Here is a 23,373-nt window from a genome sequence, read left to right as displayed (position 1 = left end):
AAAAACAAATGAGAACAATGGACTGAGCATAAAAATAGTAGACTGTGCATTAGTAAGTTAGTAACAAAAAAGTAAAAAGTATTTAAGGAGCAAGATTTTGTCCAGTTGAGGGTTGTTTATGTATGTGGGGAAGAGTAATAGGTTTGTCCAGTTGAGGGTTGTGTGTGTATGGGTGCGTCTCATCTCATGTAGATTTTAAGTGATTTGCTAAGATAATTGCCAGCAACTTGTAAGACTATTTGTAAAGACAATTTGGATGCCAACTGTTCATGAGCAATATTTATTTTTGGGGTTTGGGAATGAGTGTGATTAACCCCTGAGTTAAGGTTGGGGTAAAATTTCACGGGCAATACTTTTCCATGAAAAATGGAGCTAATTGATCAATAAAAGTTTTCTGAAGTCCATCCATCCCAGGAGAATTGTTATTTTCAAGGCCATCAAAATAACTTTTAAGATCCTCTATCACAAAGGACTATCACATTATTCTTAGTCAATCATGTCAATTTATTTCAGAATCAAGGGTGTAAAAAGGAGTGAGCACTTTCTTTATAATAACATTAATTATATACCTTTTTATAAATATTGGTGCAAAAGGATGCTATTTGTTTTGTTTTTTGTTAATGAATAGCATTAGTCTTGCAGTTAATTTTTTCTAATCTAAAGAAATATGCAGCTCTAACAAAAGCACCCTTAGCTGTATGCTTATAAATACTGTTCAGTTTACCTTGGGAGTCATATAGGGTTTCTTTATCTTCTCAAGAGAGAATATCAGAATTTTTGAAAGAGAGTGAAGAAATGATATTACCCTTTATTCTTTCAATGGTCTTGCTTTAGTAAGAACACTACTGTACTTCCTGATGTATTTTTCTACTTCAAATTTCATTAGCTCCTAATTTATACCAAAAATGAGACTTTGAGGTATGTTAAAAGGTTTGCCGAAATGCTAGCATTTATATAATCTTTCAGATTTTGTGAAACCAACCAATAATGAAGTTTAGATTGTTTTGATCTAGTGTTGTTATATCAAGTGTACTAGTAGTGTACTCAGCTGGGAATTTTTCTCTAGATGTCAATCAAATATATTTTTTGCCTGAAGAGTTATAGGAATAAATTATCTCTAAGTGTAGCCTGTTACCTGGGAGGCCATCTATCAATATGGTTATCCAGAGCAAAAGAGCAAGTCTACTTCAAACAAAATAAAGGCTTAGGGGAACTATTGTGCCCTGTATCACTTTCAGTGAGTAAGATAGGCCCTGTAAAGTTGTTTCTTAGTGTAGAAATACCAGCAAAATGTTCAGACCAATGAAAAACCCATAAATAATTCCCCCATTGGATCTCCAAAATTTAACCTCTTTAACAGTAGAGTGCTTTTCTTGAAAAAAACAAAGGTCTGTTTGCATTGCTTAGCAAACAAAAACAAAGCTTTACCATTCACATTGCCCCCTAATCCCCTGGCAGTAAGAGAAACGATAGATAAAGACTAACTATTACCACCTAAGACACACTAGACGAGTGTGAATTGCACAAGATGCTTTAGACTGCTATGCTTTAAGATGCCGGTGCACCTTCTGTAGACCAATAGAACTTCTGCATTTCTATCCACACACAATTACTTCTGGTGAGTGAATGACATCTGTCTCCTTGGATACAGTCACAGATTAAGATAGCATTGGGGTCTCAAGTTTCCTTATGTTTTCAAGAAATGTTGCAATAAATTTTTTTAACACTTTGTAATTGTTTCAAAACTTAAAGACTTTGATCATAAAATGTGGAGCTCATCCCAGTCTCTCTCCCTTTACAGAAAGGCCATATTACCTCAAAGTTCACAACATACAGTTCATACACCGCATAAACATACACATACTTTCTGAGCGCACACATTCTATTCATCTTAGTGAGAATAAGACTCATACTATCTCCACTTGTTAATCCTGTAGTAACACTGAACAAGTATTTTTGTATTACCTTGTTTGGTGCATTTTTCTCAGAGTAGGCCAGAGCGCAGGTCTTGGCCTGTCTAACTTAAAGAGCTTTGAATGACTGTCTCTGCTCTGGTCAGGCATTGTAGTGACTCTGTAACTGTAGCAAAGTCTTGGATAAATGTACTGCTGCAGTCGATGAGGCATTGCCTGGCACCCCGGCTTCTATCACAGCTCCTACTTAACTGTTAGTTTCAATTCCTTTCTGTGACAACAGCATTCCTATAAAAATCATCTTGTCCATTTTAAACTTCCACCCCACTGGGTTTAGCGTCATTCCACTCTTGGAAAGTAGCTTCATGTCAGTATGTAGAGGTGTTTGTCTTGGGTTTCATTGTTAAGCACATTGATGTAGTTTTCAATACCCTTGAATCCTGTTAGTGCATTGGATGTCTTGTGTATTCATTGCTCACTGGCTGAGGCTATGCCAAAAAATAGTCTCTTGCAATAACTTGTGTACTTGTGTATTGTTGGCTTGACTTGAGGACACCGTCTAGTGTGAATGTTTTTTCAACTTTTCCCTATAGTCTAGGGGAGTCTTTCAATGCAATTTTTACCAGTGCCATTGTCCAAAAATATTGAGGCTAACAATATAACATCAGATGCAAAGTTCTTTTGAAGAAGTTAAAACATGGTCAGTATGTTGAGCATTTTTTGGTCATCTTCTGTAGATGTATTCCTTTGTCTACCAGGTCATTTACCATTGCTGAATTGAACAGTACTTTCTGTCTTTCTATATGTGAAAATACATTTAGATTTTGGCATTTCTAATGTTTTGGTGTGTCTCTGCCGGGTTTATTCTGATATCTACAACCCTGTTTCCAAAGAAGTTGGGACGCAGAATAAAATGCAAATAAAAACAGAATTTAATGATGTGCAAATAATTTATCCCTGTATTTAATTGAAAATAGTACAAAGACAACATTGAAACTCAGAAATTTCATTGTTTTTTGAAAAATACATGCCCATTTTGAATTTGATGCCAGCAACGCCATTCGAAAAGTTGGGACAGGGGCATGTTTACCACTGTGTTGCATCACCTCTTCTTTTAACAATACTCTGTAAGAGTCTGGGAACTGAGGAGACCAATTGCTCTAGTTTTGAAAGTTAAATGTATTCCTATTCTTGCTTGATATAGGATTGCAGCTGCTCAACAATTGGGGGTCTCCTTTGTCATATTCTTCATTTCCTAATGTGCCAAATGATTTCAATGACATGTGACAGGTCTGGACAGCAGGCAGGCCAGTTTAGCACCCGGATTCTCTTACTACAGAGCCATGCTGTTGTAGTACATGCAGAATGTGGTTTGGCATTGTCTTGCTGAAATAATCAAGGACTTCCCTGAAAGCAACCTTGTCTGGATGGCCGCATATGTTGATCCAAAACCTATATATATTGTTCAGCATTAATGTTGCCTTCACAGATGTGCAAGTCACCCATGCCATGTGCACTAATGCACCCCCATACCATAACGGATGCTGGCCTTTGAACTGTGTGCTGATAACAAGCAGAATGGTCCCTCTCCTCATTAGTCCAGGGGGTGCAGCTTCCATGATTCCCAAAAATAATTTCACATTTTGATTTGTCAGACCACAGGACAGAGCTCAGGCAGAGGAGGCGGCAGCATTTCTTTTTTATATATGGTTTCTTCTCTGCATGGTAGAGTTTTAACTTGCATGTGTGGATGCAGCGACATACTGTGTTCACAGACAATGGTTTTCTGAAGTGTTTCTGAGCCCATGCAGTGATTTCCACTGCATAATCGTGTCTGTTTTTTAATGCAGTGCCGTCTGAGGGCCCAAAGATCACGGCCATCCAATATTGGTTTTTGGCTTGTCCCTTGCATACGGAGATTTCTTGGATTGTTGCTCTATTTGCCTACGCTGTCTTTCACAGTGTGGTGAACCCCTCTCCATCCTCACTTCTGACCCATCCTCTCTGGAATTATCTTTTAATACCCAATCATGTCCTGTTGCCAATTAACCTCATTAGTTGTGTGATTCCACCAGGTTTACTTTTTTCCAGTCTTTTGTTGCCTCTGTCCCATCATTTTTGAACTGCTGGCATCAAATTCAAAGAGGGCATATACAGCTCTGGAAAAAATTAAGAGACCACTCCTAATTTTTCTAAAATCAGGATTGCTTCATGTATGGCAGCCATTCCAGTGTAGTGTAATGAGAAATGTCTGTTGAGGAAGAGTGGAAGTATATTCGACAAAGACAAAGTCTCCAACACACCCTTGGAGATGTTAATCAGGGGTCCTGCATAACATTTGCTTCTCTATATATCTGGAACACCAGGTGTGGGACATCAGCCCCACCCTCCTGAGCTCAGCAGGAATGGTGTGAACCTCTGCGCAAACTGGAGTGTAACTATTGTGGACATTTATCTGTAGTGTTTGGATTTTCCCTGTTCCCCGTAAAGGGTTGAATAGGCTGGTATTCTTTATTGTACTGTATGGGTTATGGGTCAAACTTCACAAGAACATTGTAGAAATGATTGTCCTTGTTGCATGTCAGACAACTGACGGCAACACCCCATCCATTCGATAATTTTGCATTGATTAAGTGGAACATTTCCTGTCCGTTGTGTTCATTGTGTTTGCCATGGTAAAGTAATTCTAATGACTATTTTGGGGAGTGTTTTAGATATGTCTGATTCCAGGATAAATAGCCATGTCTCAAAAACGTAATTGGAGTTTGTCCTCGTTAAAGAGACCTCCCAACGTGTTGTGTTGTTGTCATTTTTAGGAGTTTGTCCTCTTAAAAGGCACATACACGTACGTAAATTGAAGTGACCAGACTGATCATCTCTGAGTTCCTGTGTGGCTACACCGTCCCTTGTCTTCTGGACTTGACTGATGAGGAGCACTGAGGATAACGTAGGCCGTGAAACATTATCTTTTAAATGTTAGGCTTGTGACGAAAGACGTGTTTTGGCTTCTAAGAACTTCCAGCATTTCATGGTCATTTATGATTGCGTATGTTTACAAACAATATGGAGTCAAATAAAAATATAAAGGTTTAATAATCTATCACTAAGGTTACACAGGCATACCTCATTTTACCGATTAGGTGATTACCTGAACCAAATCTAATTTAAAGAGGAAAGTATAAAAACCACTGCTGTGGTCATTACTATCAGTGTCTCATACCCACTGTGAAATTTGGTGTAGGATCGTTGATGATCTGGGGATGCTTCAGCAAGGCTGGAATCGGGCAGATGTGTCTTTGTGAAGGACGCAGGAATCAAGCCAAGCACAAGGTTATCCTGGAAGAACACCTGCTTCCTTCTGTTCTGACAATGTTCCCGAACTCTGAGAATTGGTTATTTCCAGCAGGACAATGCTCCACGCCACACAACCAGGTCAATCAAGGTGTGGATGGAGGACCACCAGATCAAGACCCTGTCATGGCCAGCCCAATCTCCAGACCTGAACCTCATTGAAAACCTCTGGAATTTGATCTAGAGAAAGATGGATGACCACAAGCCATCAAACAAAGCTGTGCTACTTTAATTTTTGTGCCAAGAGAGGCACAAGTCACCCACCAGCAATGTGACAGACTGATGGAGAGTATGCCAAGATGCATGAAAGCTGTGAAAATTCTGGATTATAAGTTTATTTGTTGTTGAAAAAATAATATGAATTTGTTTTCTTTGCATTATTTAAAGTCTGAAAACAATCTGTATTTTTTTGCTTATTTTCACCATTTGTTATTTTCTACAAATAAATACTCTAAATGACAATATTTCTATTTGGAATTAGGGAGTAATATTGTCAGTAGTTTATAGAATAAAACAAAACATTTTACTAAAGCATTTTACTCAAACACATATCTATGAATAGTAAAACCAAAGAAACTGATAATTTTGCAGAGCTGTATTTTTCAATAAACAATAAAATGTCTCAATTTCAACATTTGATATGTTGCCTTTATACTATTTTATATTGAATATTGGGTTTAAATGATTTTCACATTGCTTTATGTTTTTATTTCCATTTTACGCAGCGTTACAACTCGAAACGGGGCTTTCCTCTATTAAGAAGCAATGCAGGATGCTTATCCATTTAACTAAAGCCGATGTATATGGACATGTCAAACAGATCCATGTGGGAATAGAGAAAAGACATCCATTTAATACTCTATTGATCCCGAACCTTAGAAAAGATTGCCAAATTTACGGCTTTGATTGAGAGGAGGCAAGGAGCCGAATGTAAGCCATGCATACTAAGACGCAAATTTCTCAATTTAATTTCCTCACCTCCTGCATTCTTTAAGCCTTTCTTTTGAAAGAGGTCAAATGTAAATCGGGGAGAGGCAGTGAGCAGAAGGAACATGGCAGAAAACATGTTTGTATGAAATGACATGGTCCTTCTCCACTTGTGAGTCATGAAACAAATAACACTTATCCCCCTTCTGGATCCCAAATATGAGTTATGTCATGCAAGACCAATACATTTAGTTGTGCAAGATGTTTGATAGAGAAAACAATAAGCATGTGACAGATCACAACTCTTATCATTGATGAAAAGCTCCTACTAATATCACATTACTGTAATGGCAGGGCAAAATACATTATGAATAAAATACTGGAGAGATTTTGTACTCTTGGCAGGATGTAATTGTTCATCCTTCCAGCTATGTGAATGGTTCTAAGAAGGGACATTATTGAGTCACTTTGTCTCAGCTGAATGGCGCAAAGTTGGATATAGAGACAGGAAAGAAATAATGAAGAACAAGACACATTTAAGATGGTGACTGAGATTAGAGAGGATGTGAGTAAGAAAATAGCAATAGGGGGGTGAAATGGGTCAGATCGCACAATCAGCATTTACAGTTTGGAAAAAAGTCCACTGACGGAAGTTCAGCCTGCCTCCTCTTCATCCTCTTTTTTCACTATTTACAGTGCCTTATACTGTCTAATTGTACCATTTGTACCAACACTCAGCAGAGGTCATCTTTTAGATAACCCCTCCCAATCCAATGCTAAGAGACGTTTTTATGATGTGTTTTCAGAAAGTGTATATAAGATACTACATGTGCTTTTGACAGGGTGTGGGAGGGAGGGTTTTTTAGTTCATATGCTATACAGCACGCTGCATATGTATTTTGAGAATAAGTAGATCCGTTTTTGCCAGACTGGGTAAGCGGAGCCGGCTTAGAAGTGCGAATGTCTCTTACTGAGTGAGTGAGTGACCAACTGGCTGACTAACCCTTGTTAATGTAGTGGTCAGAGATGCCGACTACGGAACAACAGGTCCTGCGTTCGACTCTTGTCACAGTCAAAACAAATTATTCCTTAGGATTTGTTCAGGACAGACAAAAATATTTCAGTAGCTACGTTATAGGCAGGTACGTCGCTTGGCCTGTTTTAGGGGATTTAGGGGAGTAAGCTTGCCAATATTTGGAGACGATAATTGGGGGTCATTTTTTTTTAACAATAACCAACTCCTGAAAGAATGAATTTCCCATTATTGACATGCTAGATAACTTTTGTATGTCACTAATAATCATCAGGAACACAGTTGCAAAACTGTGTTTCACAGATTCACATTTGTTTGGGTTTGAGATGAATGGAATAATTAGTGTTTTTTAAATGATTCCGTTTTTGTGACTTTTTGTGGTGTTGGATGGATGAAGACAGTGTGGACTTTAATTTCTTTATTTTGATAAAATTTAAGTAGTTTTAGATCAGTGCATCGGAGTTAACACAATCTATGAGATAGGTATACTTGTAGCCAACCTTGAAATAACCTTATTTTGATAGCTTTTACACCTGTTGTTACTCTAAAAATACATGATGGAACAATGTTTTGGGGAGTATGCCCAGACCCCCCAAAACGAGTCTTAGTCCCCCCATCCATGATTTTCTAACAACAACCAAAGTTGTAGGAAGCCTAAAATATAACAGCTGGTGGATTTTCGAAATGATGCATTAAAATGTGTTCAGGATAAACAAAAACTTTGCTGGCTACATGATTCTCTCGTCTTTTCACTTGACGAAAAAGTCAGTTATCGTCACCTATATTGATAGTTATTGTATCAATGTCATTCACGAATGGCTAATTTCCAGTTAAAACCACCAGTGGCAAAAGAGGATTTGTTCAGGATAGACAAAAACCTCGCTGGCTACAACCTTCAGTAGCTAAGTTATAGGAAGCCTAAAATAAAACTGTTCACTATTTCTGGTGGACTTTCGAATTATGCATTAGGATTTGTTCAAGATAGACAAAAACTTTGCTGGCTACACGATTATCTCGTCTTTTCACTTGACTCAAAAGTCAGTTATCGTCACCTATATTGATGTTATTGTATCAATGTCAATCACGAATGGCTAATAAGCTGTTAAAACGGCCAGTGGCAAAAGCGATACAGTTCATAGATGCTATTTGTGGTGAAGGTAAATTTAATAAACATTAGTCAGTTTAATACTATGCTTAATGGTGTCTAGCTAAACATTCAAACTTTGCGTGATGTTAATGTGTGACAAAATGGTCTAATGTCAAGACACTATACAGACACTTGAAAAGCGTGCAGTTCCGTGGTATAGTGGCTAAAGGTGCAGCCACTCATGTGCGTGAACCTGATTTGAATTCTGTGCAGGCAACAACATTTATCACTTTCAATTGCAGGATTGGTTGAACTAGGCTTGCTTGGTTCCTTTTGTGGTTAGATGACACAAACCACACCTGAAATGCGTTGGTGCATTGGAGTTAAAAGTCCAATCCAAATGCATGTGTAAATGTTGAAATTATTTAGGAGATTATCATAGTCAAAACAAAATGTCAAAAATAGTTGGTACTGTAGGTAGTAGACAGTTATCAAGAGTAAGATACTATATGGTTGCTGTCTTTACTTAAACATTCCACTGCATATTGCATATGCAGTATAACACTAGGTTTATGAGTTTAGGATAAACAAATAAGTAATTCACACCGGGGCAACCTAAACATTCACACTGGCCTAAGATCAACACTTTCATTTGCACCAGCATGCGCAGTAGCTTAACTCTTTGAGTTGTGTAGAACAGTGAAATCTGACTGCTGTCTTAATTGTCCCACTGTGCTCTCTAGGTGAACCTCGGATCCATGCATTCCATGCAGCACACGCTGCTGAAGAGAGGCTCATCAAGAACCTGTTTGCCAACTACAACAAGCTGTCCCGACCTGTGGCCAACACATCCGATGTGGTGTTGGTACACTTTGGCCTTTCCATCGCCCAGCTCATTGACGTGGTTAGCTCTCTTTGTTGTGGCTCAGCTTTCACGTGGGTAGGGGCTACTGTTCTCATTTTAGACTGAATTCAATTAACATAGGTCTGGAAATATTTGCACACTGACACAAATTTCATAATTTGGGCTCTGTACGCCTCCACAATGGATTTTAAATGAAAGAACTGAGATGCAGTTGACGTGCAGACTTTCAGCTTTAATTCACCGGGTTGAACAAAAATATTGTATGAAACGTTTTTGGAATTGCAACCATTTTTATACACCGTCCCCTCATTTCAGGGGCTCAAATGTAATTTGACAAATTAACACAATCATAAATAAAATGTTATTAATTATTTGTCGAGAATCATTTGCAGGCAATGACTGCTTCAAGTCTGGAACGCATTCTCATCACCAAACACTGGGTTTCCTCATTTGTGATGCTTTGCCAGGCCTTTACTGCAGCTTCCGTTGTTTGTTTGTGGGTCTTTCTGCCTTCAGTTTTGTTGAAGTGAAATGCGTGCTCGATTGGGTTGAGATCAGGTGTTTGACTCGGCCATTGCAGAATATTCCACTTCTTTTTGGTTTTTTTGGGTTGCAGAGCTCTCCAGTGCATTCTTTTTTTCTCAGAATGTACCAAACTGTTGATTTGGCCACTCCTAATGTTCCTGCTATCTCTCTGATGGATCTTTTGACCGCATGTTGTGGGTTCACAGCAACAGCTTCCAAATGTAAATGCCAGACCTGGAATCAACTCCAGACCTTTTACCTGCTTAATTGATGAAGAAATAATGAAGGAATAGTCCACATGTGTCTATGAAACAGCTTTTGAGACAACTGTCCAATTACTTTTGGTCCCTTGAAAAAGAGGAGGCTACATATTAAAGAGCTGTAATTCCTAAACCAGTTTGTATGTGAATACCCTTACATTAAAGCTGAGAGACTGCACTTTAGGCCCATAGTCATTATTTCACTGTAACTTGAATATATTTTGTTCAACAGCCAAAAAACTTGTGTCAGTGTCCAATTATTTCCGGACCTAACTGTAGGTACCCCAAACATGGGTTTCTTACGTTTCAAAGGTTAATGCATTTAAGCAAATATGAGACTAGTGATTGAGAATTATTCCACTGTTAGGCCACTCAGTAGTACAGATTCATCTTTCGAACATGGTTTCTTAAATACTCATGAGGCATATGAAACAAACTGCTGTTTAGGACAGCTGCTCATTTAAAGAAATTCACAGAGATTATACTGTATTTTTTTCTCGTTTTAATTATTATTTGCTTGCAAGTGTTTTTTTGCAAACATAGCTAGACCAGCTAGAATTTTTTTTTTTTTCATGTTTTCATGTTTACAATTTATTTATTTTAAAATCAATACATATGGCATAAAATTATGCCATAAGATCAGTGTATATTTCAGTCATCACTTGTGGAGAAGATATTGTGTGCAGTTTGCTGTGGTAGGAAGTTGACTGTTGGCTTTTACTAAAAGTGTTTTGTGTTGTCTCATTTTTTTATGAATTAAATCTGGTCACCATTTTTCATGACCAAGAGCTGATGGAAATTGCTGTCATGTGGGTGGGAGACGCACTGACTGCTATGTCATGCCATAGATATCAGAACTTGTCAGAAATTGTGAACTGTGAACATTCTATTTGTGTAAACAGGATGAGAAGAACCAGATGATGACGACTAATGTCTGGGTGAAACAAGTATGTTCAAATCAATTAAAGTATGTTCACCTCCATTTCTAAAGAATAGATCAGCTTTGCAGTTGCAAATAGAAAGTCAGGAGGCAGATAGAAAGGCAGTTAACCTCAAATGTTCCCAGGTTTTTGCTGTAACTGAGAATATGTTTTCAGTCTACTTACCTGGCAAAAAAGCAATGATCATATAACACTTCTTAAATCATGACTCATTTAACCCCCAACCACTTTTGTATTTATTTTGTTCATGTTGCTCCCTCCTACCCATTCTATCTCCACTCTCCCCTAACTGGAGAAAAAACATATGATCACAAATACTACACCACTATAATTTGTCACTATTAATGTTGATCACACTCAGCTTCATTTCTCTGATGTCCAAGGTGAAGAATCTGTCATTTTTGAGCAGGGCAGTTAACCTTAATTGCTCCCCAGGATGTTCTTGTTCTTAATCAATTATCCTGGTAAAATAAGAGTAAAATAAATAATAATAGTGTCTCAAGGGTGTCAAACCCATCTCTATTGTATCTCCAGAAATTCTCCCAAATATAAACACCTCATGGTAAAACACAATGAAAGGTTCCATAGAGACTTCCTGACACTACTGTACCTGCATGAACACAACATGTGGATGCAGTTAGTGCTAAAGGACTGATATCATATACTACAAACATTTCAATTTTGAGTGTCCATGTTTTAAAATGGAGTGCCATTTCAATTACCATTTCTAATTCAGTAAAGTTTCAAGGCACTGTATACCTTTGAAATGTTTTATTTATAATGTAAAATGACTGCATGAATAAAGCATAGCATTTTTATTCAACAGGAATGGAATGATTATAAGCTCCGCTGGAACCCAGAGGAGTATGAAAACGTCACCTCCATTCGCATCCCGTCTGAATTCATCTGGAGGCCTGACATTGTACTTTATAATAAGTAATGAATTTGTTTTTGCTGAAAATTCATTTCAACCAACATGGGTATATGCATAATAATGGTGTAATAATTTGAAGGAAGGGTTGATTTTCTCATAATTCCACTTAAATTCAAAGTGTCCATCTCTTACTCATCCCTTCAGTTCCACAAAAGACACCCATTGGGACCTGCATGATTCATCTTCACTGCCTGATTTAGTGGTTTCAGTGCCTATAAACAGTCATTCCTCTGTCTTCACACCATGCGTTTACATATTGTGAAATGTTATTATGTATTTAAAAGGTGCTAAACTGAAATTGTATAACTGGATGAATCTCCTTCTACAGATTATATCACATTGATGCCTATTTATTCTTGCACTGTGCTTTGTCAGAATAAGGAAGCTCACAAATGTCTGCAAATGTATCGCTACAACCAATTGGCATGTGGAACATCTGAGTTCACTAGTTCTGGCTAGCACATATTTAACTAATATGCTTCTTCTGTAGTGCTGATGGTGACTTCGCAGTGACCCACTTGACCAAAGCCCACCTGTTCTATGACGGGCGCATCAAGTGGATGCCGCCAGCCATCTACAAATCCTCCTGCAGCATCGACGTCACCTTCTTCCCCTTCGACCAGCAGAACTGCAAGATGAAGTTTGGCTCTTGGACTTATGACCGTGCAAAGATCGACTTGATCAGCATGGCTAGTGACGTGGACCAAATGGACTACTGGGAGAGTGGTGAGTGGGTGATCGTCAACGCTGTGGGCAAGTACAACACCAAGAAGTATGAATGCTGCACTGAGATCTACCCCGACATCACCTACTACTTCATCATCCGCAGGCTGCCTCTCTTCTACACCATTAACCTGATAATACCCTGTCTGTTGATTTCCTGTCTGACTGTGTTGGTCTTCTACCTGCCTTCCCAATGTGGCGAGAAGATCACACTGTGTATCTCCGTGCTGCTGTCCCTCACCGTCTTCCTCTTGCTCATCACCGAGATCATCCCGTCCACCTCGCTGGTCATCCCGCTGATAGGCGAGTACCTCCTCTTCACCATGATCTTTGTCACCCTCTCCATCATCATCACCGTCTTCGTGCTCAATGTGCACCACCGCTCGCCACGCACTCACGGCATGCCACAATGGGTGCGGCGGATCTTCCTGGACCTGGTGCCCCGCCTGCTCTTCATGAAGCGCCCCCCGGCCATGGCTAAGGAAAACTGTCGGCAGCTGATTGAGATGCTGCATAGGACTAGCTCCACGACAGCAGCCAGTCAGTTGCAGACATTCTGGGATGGGATGCTAGGACAGCAGGACCACACGCTTCCCAATACCACCTCTGACAGTCCCAACATTCTGGCCTTCTCCTCTTTAACCTCCCCGCCTCCACCTCAGGGCATCTTCTTAGAGGCCCCCAATCATTTCTGCCACTCCTTATCCAGCCAGTACTCCATTCTGATGGAAGAAGCTCCCAAGCCCACTGCATACTCTGTGTCCGCCTCACCCGGCTCCTCCACCCCATTGTCCTCCACCTCTTCCCCGTCTCTACCTCTGGGTCCATTAGGGCCCCTCCGCTCTCTGCCCCAGGATGAGCCACGGACTCTTGTCCGCAATGGGCGGAGCCACGGTTTAGAGAAAGCATGCGATGGCACAAGACAGAACCAGGTTTGCCACCAGCGGGCCCAGCACCACTGCCAGTCCAACAGGTTCAAGTACCGCTGTGTGCACGAGGAGGGGGGTGGGGCTCCTGTTGCTGGCACAGGAATAGGTGAAAGAAGGCTAAAGAGACAGGCCCTGCTAGAGCGCCTCATTGGAGCCTCTTTCACAGAGCCCTCCTTGGATTTGGAGACCCAGGAAACCATGGTGCCCACAATATCCCCGTCTCTGAGAAGTGCAATAGAGGGCGTACAGTACATCGCTGACCACCTCAGGGCAGAGGACGCTGACTTCTCTGTGAGTTTGTTGACGTGACCTTTTCCAACAGTGCCACTTCATTGCTGCATTATCCATGACTGGTTAACTTAACACTAAAAAGACACAGTTTTTTACCCCCAGCTATTTTCAAGATTCCCCTTAAACTTGATATAGCTTGATTAAATGATTAATATAATTCAATACTATGAAAGGTTTCTGAAATAGGAATGCACAATATTGCTAATCCTATGTTGATATTGCTCAGTGATAAGCCTGACGTTCAAACTCAACATAAAGCCAGAAGCTCTAGTCAACACATACCACCCATTTAAACCAATTCATGCTTGATAATGTTGCCCTGACTATTTCGTAAGCAAGCATTCAAGGAATTGCTTCCCCTTGTTATAAAAAGATAATCACAGAGAATCCTTCAAGGGCAGAAATATCTGCCTGTGTCTGATGCACTGTGGAGATAAAAAATGACTAATCTCATCTCTTTTCTTTTCCACCAGGTAAAGGAGGATTGGAAGTATGTGGCAATGGTCATTGATAGGATATTTCTCTGGATGTTTGTACTGGTGTGTATATTAGGAACAGTGGGGCTATTCCTTCCTCCTTGGTTGGCTGGAATGATCTAGTAGATTCCACACACAATGAAACTGGGTGGAAATTTAATTAAATTTAATCAACAAAAAGAGACACTGAGTTCCAATGCATATTTACATTTAAGTACTTCTTGGTTAATGCATTTTTCTAGGTTTTTAAAAGTTATTCATTTGCATTTTATAGCCGCTTTGGACTGAATGTGAGTCAATGGCATTATGGGAGATTTATCTTGAAGTTACTCACTGAGAAAAGGAGGCGTGTCTTTCAATGACTCCTCAAAGCCTATTAAGTCAGCAGTTAAAGCTTCCTTCATCACAGTTTGACTTTGGGACATTGTGCTGCATAGCCCAGGTCTTCACCTATGTATAGCCAATGACAGATGGCCTTGACATGCACTTACAGTCACTAATGAAAGTCTAATGAGTTGGAAAATCCTTACAGTGTATAACATGTTGTTGCCTTAAACAGAAATGTTAAAGGGATTAAATCCTAATTTCCTACAAATCCACAAAAGTTACTGCATATTTTAAAAGTGAAATATTAAAGAGATTAGGAAATTAATAAATGTAAGAGATGAGGATTTGTCTTTACATCCCAGAGTTAATATTTGGTTTAAGCACTTATGATAGTCTTTGCAGCTAAAGGTGATTCTAAACTTTCACAAATCTGTATTTCATATCTGAATTTGGCAGCTTTCTTGTTTCTTGGGTATTCCTCTAATAGCTTTCCAGACCGGTATTTGGGCAGTTTCTCCATTCATCCATGCAGATGCATGGGGAGCGTCATAAACTGAGATTTTCAGGTTCCCCCACAGATGTTCAATGGAGTTCAAGTCCGGGCTTTGGCTGAGCCACTCAAGGACATTAACAGATTTGTCCCAAAGCGACTCCAGTGTTGTCTAGGCTGTGTGCTTCAGAAGGGGTCTGAATACTTTCCAAAGACAATGTATAGTAACGGGAAGAGACACAGGGAACTGACACAGTACAAGAAGTCAGGGCCCGGGAGGTATTCTGTTAATGGGAGTGGTAAATGAGAGGGGAAAATAATATACCTTTGAGACAGTTGTATATACCTATATACATGGTTGGGTAGGTTACTTTTAAAATGTTATCCGTTACAGTTATAAGTTACCTGTCCACATTTTTAATCAGTAACATAACTTTTTGATTACTCATTCAGTAACATTATCTGATTACTTTAATTTACTTTTCAATTACTTTCATATTAAGAGGAATTAGAAGAAAAAAAAGAGAACCTATAACCAGTTGAACATCTTTTGCGGGATCTATTAATGTTAGAGACATAGCTGGCCAAAAACAGAATGAGCATTTTACCTTATGGGTTTTGTACAGTGCCTTTGCAAAGGGTTTCAAAACCATTGCTTTCTACTTCAATATGATTGGGCTACATCTCTACATTACAAGCTGAAGGTCTCTCAGATATTTAGTCATTCCAATTAAGCAAATAACACTTGATCTTCCAGAATCTGGTTGTTTGTCTGAACATAACCCAAAATCAAAGGACGTGTTAGCCTTTTCTGTTATTTGTTTTATTCATGTTTTTAATTGCATCAAAAACATTGTTGAAAAATAAATGGAAACTTCTCAAAAAGGGAAATTATATAAAAATCTATATATCCGTAGATTTTCGGGCATACACTAAATCTGCACTAGTCTGATGTTTTGATTCCACAACCACCAACATTGTCAAATTGTTGCATAAGCCCCAGGCACGCGAACGCACGTTTGCAGTCATGAACATCTGCACACAAATGCGTTTTACTCGCGCGAACGTAACCTGGGATTATTAGGGCCACCAGCGATGGATTTTCAAAACGCAAATGAAAGAAATAAACTGCGATTATACACCTGCACTCTTAAATTCAATGTCGTCAGCAGCCAATGAAAACCAATGGATGCAATATTCTGAGATGCAAATCAAGCAGAATCAAATGGCCTACCTGTATGGACAGATCTGAGGTGGTTGCGCCAAATACATATCATCCTTCGGCAGAGTGCTTCCCAACACACCTTTTCTCCTTAAATATTGTGATTAATTGCATATCATGTTTTATCTTGAAGGCAGCCCATGTAGCTATCTAACAAATAGTTGCCTAATCTTCATAAACATTTCCTGTCTGAGTTTTTCAGTGCAACTGTTCTTGGCTTTGTTATTCGGAGCAATTGACAAATAAACCTTGAAACTTAAACAATATATAACACGAGGTAGGCCTATCGCCTATAATTGTTCTGAGAAAGATGCGTCGAGTAGATGACTAAATCACATTTAAATGGGTTGACTAATAGTACCGTAGATACACCCTGTTTTTTCCCAATTAAATAGCGCTTCTTCAGTCACTAAACCGGTTATGCGCGTCCACCTTCGCGCGCATGATGATCACACACAGCTGAGGCACTAAATTGTCATTTTGGTTCAGATAATTTTAAAACATGAAATGAAACCATAAAGAATGCAACGTTTCATAATTATTTCGCACACCTATTCTTTTTCAATATAAGTAATCCAAAAGTTATCATTATTGTTTTCAAAATTATCTGTAATATTACAGTATTTTAGTTGGTAACGTAACAGATTACAGTTACTGTTTGTTACAGTAACGGATTACTTGTAACACACATACATATATAGGCAGAGTTGGGGAGTAACGGATTACTTGATTACGTGATTACTCCCCAACTGAAAAACTCAGACATGAAATGTTTATGAAGATTAGGCAACTATCTGTTAGATAGCTGTAACATGGGCTGCCTTCAAGATAAAACATTATATGGATTAATCACGATATTTAAGGAGAAAAGTTGTGTTGGGAAGCACTCTGCCAAAGGATGATGATTTGCATTTGACATGTGATCAATAAAGCTCTCTTAATGGAGTTATAGTCTCATACTGCTATTTTATTACGTATTCATGCCATTGACATACTTTATAGACCATTGAAAGATATTTACATGCACAGAAATCATCTATTTAATCAGTCATAACAAATGTGGTGTTGAAAAGTAAATTGGGTACATAGGATGTTATATCTGTGCAGAGGATGTACTGTACTTGTCAAAACCACTGCTACAGGTCTATGTTATTAGGTTTTTAGATACTTCGATTAAAATTAATGTTTTTTTCTATCAAAATAGCAGATAAATTAGAAAAAGGCAGCTGATAGTGTAGGCTAGTAATTAAAGCATTGGACCATATAACCAAAAGATTGCTGGTTCCACTCTCCAAGCTAACAAGGTGAAGAAACTGTCAGTGTATCCTTGAACAAAGCAATTAGCCATAATTGTTTCTCCAAATAGCTCTGGATTACAACATCTGCTAAAGGATTCAATTGTAAAATCAGACAATTCAAATCAGACTATTACTGTCTATAAATGATTTCCAACCAAACTTTGAAATGTTACCTCAATGTCCTGTTCACAACCTTGATTGCACTGATGCCATTCTTTCAATAGGGGCCATCTGCAGTGCCGCAGCACCTCCTTACGGTTTCATCACAAAACATATGCCGCATTCCTGCACTCCTAACTCAGCAGTTGTTGAACAAGACTGTCAGCTTGTAAATGGTACACAAGAGTAGTGCAGCGTTTTTAGAATGATATTCTTATCAACTGTGATGTTGCATAAGGTGCTTCCGCAAATACCTTTGGCTTGTGAATGCATAATCAAGGCATCTTTGTTTTCTTTGTAATAATTTTGAAAATGTTCTATATTTTGTGTAGATGTGAAGGGGGAAATTTAAAATGTGTGGTTCATCAGGAAAAATATCACCTCTAAGACCAAAATAATTATATTGATGTTTATTGGAAATAAAATATGCCCTGAGGACATGTCTAGTATGTTTAAGCACTTGTCATGATCAGCAAGAGACACACAGATAATTATAAAGTTAACAATTGTATTTTACAACCTGATGCATCACCATTAAATCTTCTGTGTTTAAGTGATATACCAGTGTTTGAGTGATGAATGGCATTGATTCTCTATTATGTTTAGGAGCAGAAATTGAATGAACCTTATTTCCAGTCGCAGCTGTTGAATATTGATTTTTATGTTTGAAAATAAGTAATTTAACAATGAAATTAGCTTGTTGACATTTCATTGTCTTTTCATCCAATGGAAATTAATTCATCATGGTCATTTGTTTTTCATTGTATCTCTATTGTAACCCTGCTTTTCAAATTCAAATCATTCAATAACTGCTTTGATGTGCAAACTGGATTTGGGACCACTATGGACGTGATAACAAAATAACCTTATCAAAAATTATGTTTTTTTTTCAACAGGGATAGAAGTACTAGGCTATAAGATGCTGAAACACTCAAGTAATTGTAATACAGAATACACTCACCTAAAGGATTATTAGGAACACCATACTAATACTGTGTTTGACCCCCTTTCACCTTCAGAACTGCCTTAAATCTACGTGGCATTGATTCAACTAGGTGCTGAAAGCATTCTTTAGAAATGTTGGCCCATATTGATAGGATAGCATCTTGCAGTTGATGGAGATTTGTGGGATGCACATCCAGGGCACGAAGCTCCCGTTCCACCACATCCCAAAGATGCTCTATTGGGTTGAGATCTGGTGACTGTGGGGGCCATTTCAGTACAGTGAACTCATTGTCATGTTCAAGAAACCAATTTGAAATGATTCAAGCTTTGTGACATGGTACATTATCCTGCTGGAAGTAGCCATCAGAGGATGGGTACATGGTGGTCATAAAGGGATGGACATGGTCAGAAACAATGCTCAGGTAGGCCGTGGCATTTAAACCATGCCCAATTGGCACTAAGGGGCCTAAAGTGTGCCAAGAAAACATCCCCCACACCATAACACCACCACCAGCAGCCTGCACAGTGGTAACAAGGCATGATGGATCCATGTTTACGCCAAATTCTGACTCTACCATCTGAATGTCTCAACAGAAATCGAGACTCATCAGACCGGGCAACATTCTTCCAGTCTTTAACTGTCCAATTTTGGTGAGCTCGTGCAAATTGTAGCCTCTTTTTCCTATTTGTAGTGGAGATGAGTGGTACCCGGTGGGGTCTTCTGCTGTTGTAGCCCATCCGCCTCAAGGTTGTGCGTGTTGTGGCTTCACAAATGCTTTGCTGCATACCTCGGTTGTAACGAGTGGTTATTTCAGTCAAAGTTGCTCTTCTATCAGCTTGAATCAGTCGGCCCATTCTCCTCTGACCTCTAGCATCAACAAGGCATTTTCGCCACACAGGACTGCCGCATACTGGATGTTTTTCCCTTTTCACACCATTCTTTGTAAACCCTAGAAATGGTTGTGCGTAAAAATCCCAGTAACTGAGCAGATTGTGAAATACTCAGACCGGCCCGTCTGGCACCAACAACCATGCCACGCTCAAAATTGCTTAAATCACCTTTCTTTCCCATTCTGACATTCAGTTTGGAGTTCAGGAGATTGTCTTGACCAGGACCACACTCCTAAATGCATTGAAGCAACTGCCATGTGATTGGTTGATTAGATAATTGCATTCATGAGAAATTTAACAGGTTCCTAATAATCCTTTAGGTGAGTGTATAATGCATTTAGATTTTTATTAATTAATAATTAATTAATTACATTTTTATTTATACATAGCTAAGTGATTTTTTGAAAATGCTTACATTACTATCATTGATATAATATATAATATTTCATTAGCTCTTTCGAATAGCAAATATGATCCCTTAGGTTAATAACAGCAGTTATTGTTGTTTAACAATTGTTTAATCATACATACACCGATCAGCCATAACATTATGGCCACCTGCCTAATATTGTGTAGGTCCCCCTTTTGCCCCAAGGTTTCCCAGAAGAACATTGCCAAAAGTATCACAATGCCTCCGCTGGCTTGCCTCCTACCCGTAGTGCACAGGTGTCAAACCGGTTCCACGGAGGGCCGAGTGTCTGCAGGTTTTCGCTCTCACCTTGTACCTGATTGATTAATTAGTTCACTAATTGGTTAGTTTCTACCCCCACCTGGTTGTTCAGGTCTGACCTGGGAACCAATTTAAAGGAAAACCCAAAGACCTGCAGACACGTGGCCCTCCGTGGAACCGGTTTGACACCCCTGCCGTAGTGCATCCTGGTGCCATGTGTTCTCTAGGTAAGCGACGCACACACACCCAGCCATCCACGTAATGTAAAAGAAAACATGATTAATCAGACCAGGCCACCTTCTTCCATTGCTCCATGGTCCAGTTCTGATGCTCTCATGCCCATTGTAGGCACTGGACAGGGGTCAAAATGGGCACCCTGACTGGTCTGTGGCTACACAGCCCCATATGACAACAAACTGCGATGCACTGTGTGTTCTGATACCTTTCTATCAGTACCAGCTTTACCTTTTCAGCAATTTGAGCTTCAGTAGCTTGTCTGTTGGATCAGACCCCACGAGCCAGCCTTCGCTCCCCACATGCAGTGAACCTTGGCCGCCCATGATCCTGTCGCTGGTTCACCGCTTTTCCTTCCATGGACCACTTTGGATAGGTACTGACCACTGCAGACCGTAAACACCCCAGAAGGTCTGCAGTTTTGGAGATGCTCTGACCCAATCTTCTAGATGTCACAATTTGACAGTCACTCAGATCCTTACACTTGCCCATTTTTCCTGCTTCTAACACATCAACTTTGAGGACAAAATGTTCACTTGCTGCCTAATATATCCCACCCACTGACAGGTGCCATGATAACGAGATTATCAGTGTTATTCACTTCACCTGTCAGTGGTCATAATGCTATGGCTGATCGGTGTATATTGCATAGGAATTAGAATACTTTGTCTTAGTATTGCATGTAATGTTGACAAGCCACTGACAGAGATGACAAGGGAAACTCTAAATGGAATTAAATTGAAAATGTTATGATGGTGACCATGGTGATTTCAATATTCTTGGTTACAAGGTATAAAATAACTTTACCAACCATGAGTGGACTATACTGATCGAAGTGAGGAGGAAGAGGATGTCCAAATCTTCTGATGCTATTTTTCAGGATTACATTTTTACGAGTAATATTATTTTGTGACAAAGAGGACAATAGCAATAAAATGCATAAGGATAAAAACAAATGTCAGTTACTATTCATTTCCATCAATTATTTTTATCAGAATTATTAGCATTGTATAGCCACCATGGAAAACAATACTATTAAAAATAGTTAGAAAATTTCTGAAACAAAATACATAAAATACAAAGTAATACCATCCTGTGTTTTTTTAGCTTTTGATATATTTTCACAATCTTGTTACAGTGTGCATAGATAAAGGAAGGTATAGAGAGGCCCATGATTGATATAATCACCACATTGATTCTAGCCCAGTCTTCTTTGCACCTTGATGTGCATGTCCCTAACCTAAAGTTGGACATTAATGGTTGTGAATCATAACTAACAGATGAAAAAGAGAGATTTGATACATTCTAGAAAGTTAAAATGAGGCATCAGCTTGACTTACAGAGCATTAAAACTGGGGCTCAGTAATTCCAATTGGCTGCTTATCTCTCCCTTTGTTGGTGGAAAGATTATTTTGGAATCCTCACATAATACATCTGTCAAGGTGGCTTCACAATCAATTCTTCAATCACACCTTTTTAATTGCATAAGCCCAGTTGGGATGTGCCATTTAACAGGAAGAACCATTTGTTCGTATTTAGGCCAGTCAGTCTAAATACGAATAACATGGGAAACCACCAACAAATACACAGAAATGTGAAATGTGTGAGAAACACTATCTCTGTGGGTTACTGATGTATATTTTACCATTACTCAGACACAGTGACTAATATCCCAGAAACAAAGCTAATTTTTGTAGTAAACTATTTACTTGCAACTTTCATATCCCACTCAAAGGTATTCCTGTATCCACTAACAAACAGATGATTCCTACTTATTATTTTGTTCCTTTTTGTCCTTTAACCCCATTTACATCTAAAAGAAAAAAGCCTTTCAGTGTAGGTCATGAAGGCTACAGCTGCGTGTCATCTGCATAACAATGAAAATAGACACCGTTTCCAGAAATGATTTGGAGGGTGAACAATAGATATGAACTTAGAGCTTTCAGATAGATCAAAATCAGGCAAGAACTTGTCCGCGTAGACCATTGTGGGTTTCCGATCACTCCAAAAGAATGAAGTGATCAAAAGTGACTAAGGCCACGATGCATAAGGACAGACACAACACCTTGTGTCTACCACGACAAAGTGGTTAACCTTCCAATTTGTGCCAGAATTTAGTCCAGAATAAACAGTTTTGTTAAAATTCATCTTGGAAAACCCTGAACTAAAGTTTTGTGTAATTGGTCTGATGTTTGATTAGGTTTGCAATAAAATTAGGAGCAAATATATTGGTAAAATGTCCCCTGCAGCAAAATCTTGTTTTTAAAAGCCTTGGAATTAAAGCTGTCACTTCTCACATATACTGTTGTTTTTGACAGATTTCCAATAGGATACCATTTAAATAGTCTGTCCACAAAAGATTACATTAGGAAGCACCTATGTAAAGCACTAAATAGCCACAATACACAATGAATGCATCTCTTAGGGTATACTTTACAGTCATCCAAAGTTGTTCTCTGGATCCCTTGTGCCCTTGAACATGCACATACTGCAGTGTTTTTCATTTGTAGAGCAGTACTTCATGCTGGAAGACACTTTTTTTCCACTATGCTTCTCCAGTCTCCAACACCACTTGTTCTGTCCACTTACCGGCCATTTCAGATCTCCTATATGCCATCACATCCTCTCTACCTTCAAAATCAGGGCCTAAATTCCCATACTGTCTCAGGTGCCTAATCGTTGATACTTAGGCTACATCCACAGAAAGTGTAGATTTACTATTCCAACAAATGACCACCCTTGATTCATTTCAAATTAAAATTAAGCTTTAATATGGGAAAGAAAAAGTGTCAACCTCAAAACAGCAATGAGTTCATTACATTTCCAAAAGTGTGAAAATCTTCAATTCAACCACAATTTTCACCTACAAGAGTGTAGGGTTA

At 39.0% G+C, this 23,373-nt stretch overlaps 1 protein-coding gene across 1 annotated transcript; it reads left to right on the top strand.

The window, feature by feature from the left end:
- The first annotated feature begins 10,863 nt into the window (after nt 1-10,863).
- Nucleotides 10,864-14,378, top strand: chrna4b (cholinergic receptor, nicotinic, alpha 4b). The gene is made up of 4 exons (XM_020051537.2): nt 10,864-10,908; nt 11,729-11,838; nt 12,327-13,779; nt 14,253-14,378. Exons 1-4 carry the CDS (start codon nt 10,879-10,881, stop codon nt 14,376-14,378), a joined length of 1,719 nt encoding a protein of 572 aa, XP_019907096.2. The 5' UTR covers nt 10,864-10,878.
- Nucleotides 14,379-23,373: the final 8,995 nt, after the last annotated feature.

The sequence above is a fragment of the Esox lucius genome, chromosome 12, assembly GCF_011004845.1.
Source record: "Esox lucius isolate fEsoLuc1 chromosome 12, fEsoLuc1.pri, whole genome shotgun sequence".
In the NCBI taxonomy this organism is placed as follows: Eukaryota; Metazoa; Chordata; class Actinopteri; order Esociformes; family Esocidae; genus Esox; species Esox lucius.
This window is presented reverse-complemented; position numbering and strand designations above follow the sequence as displayed.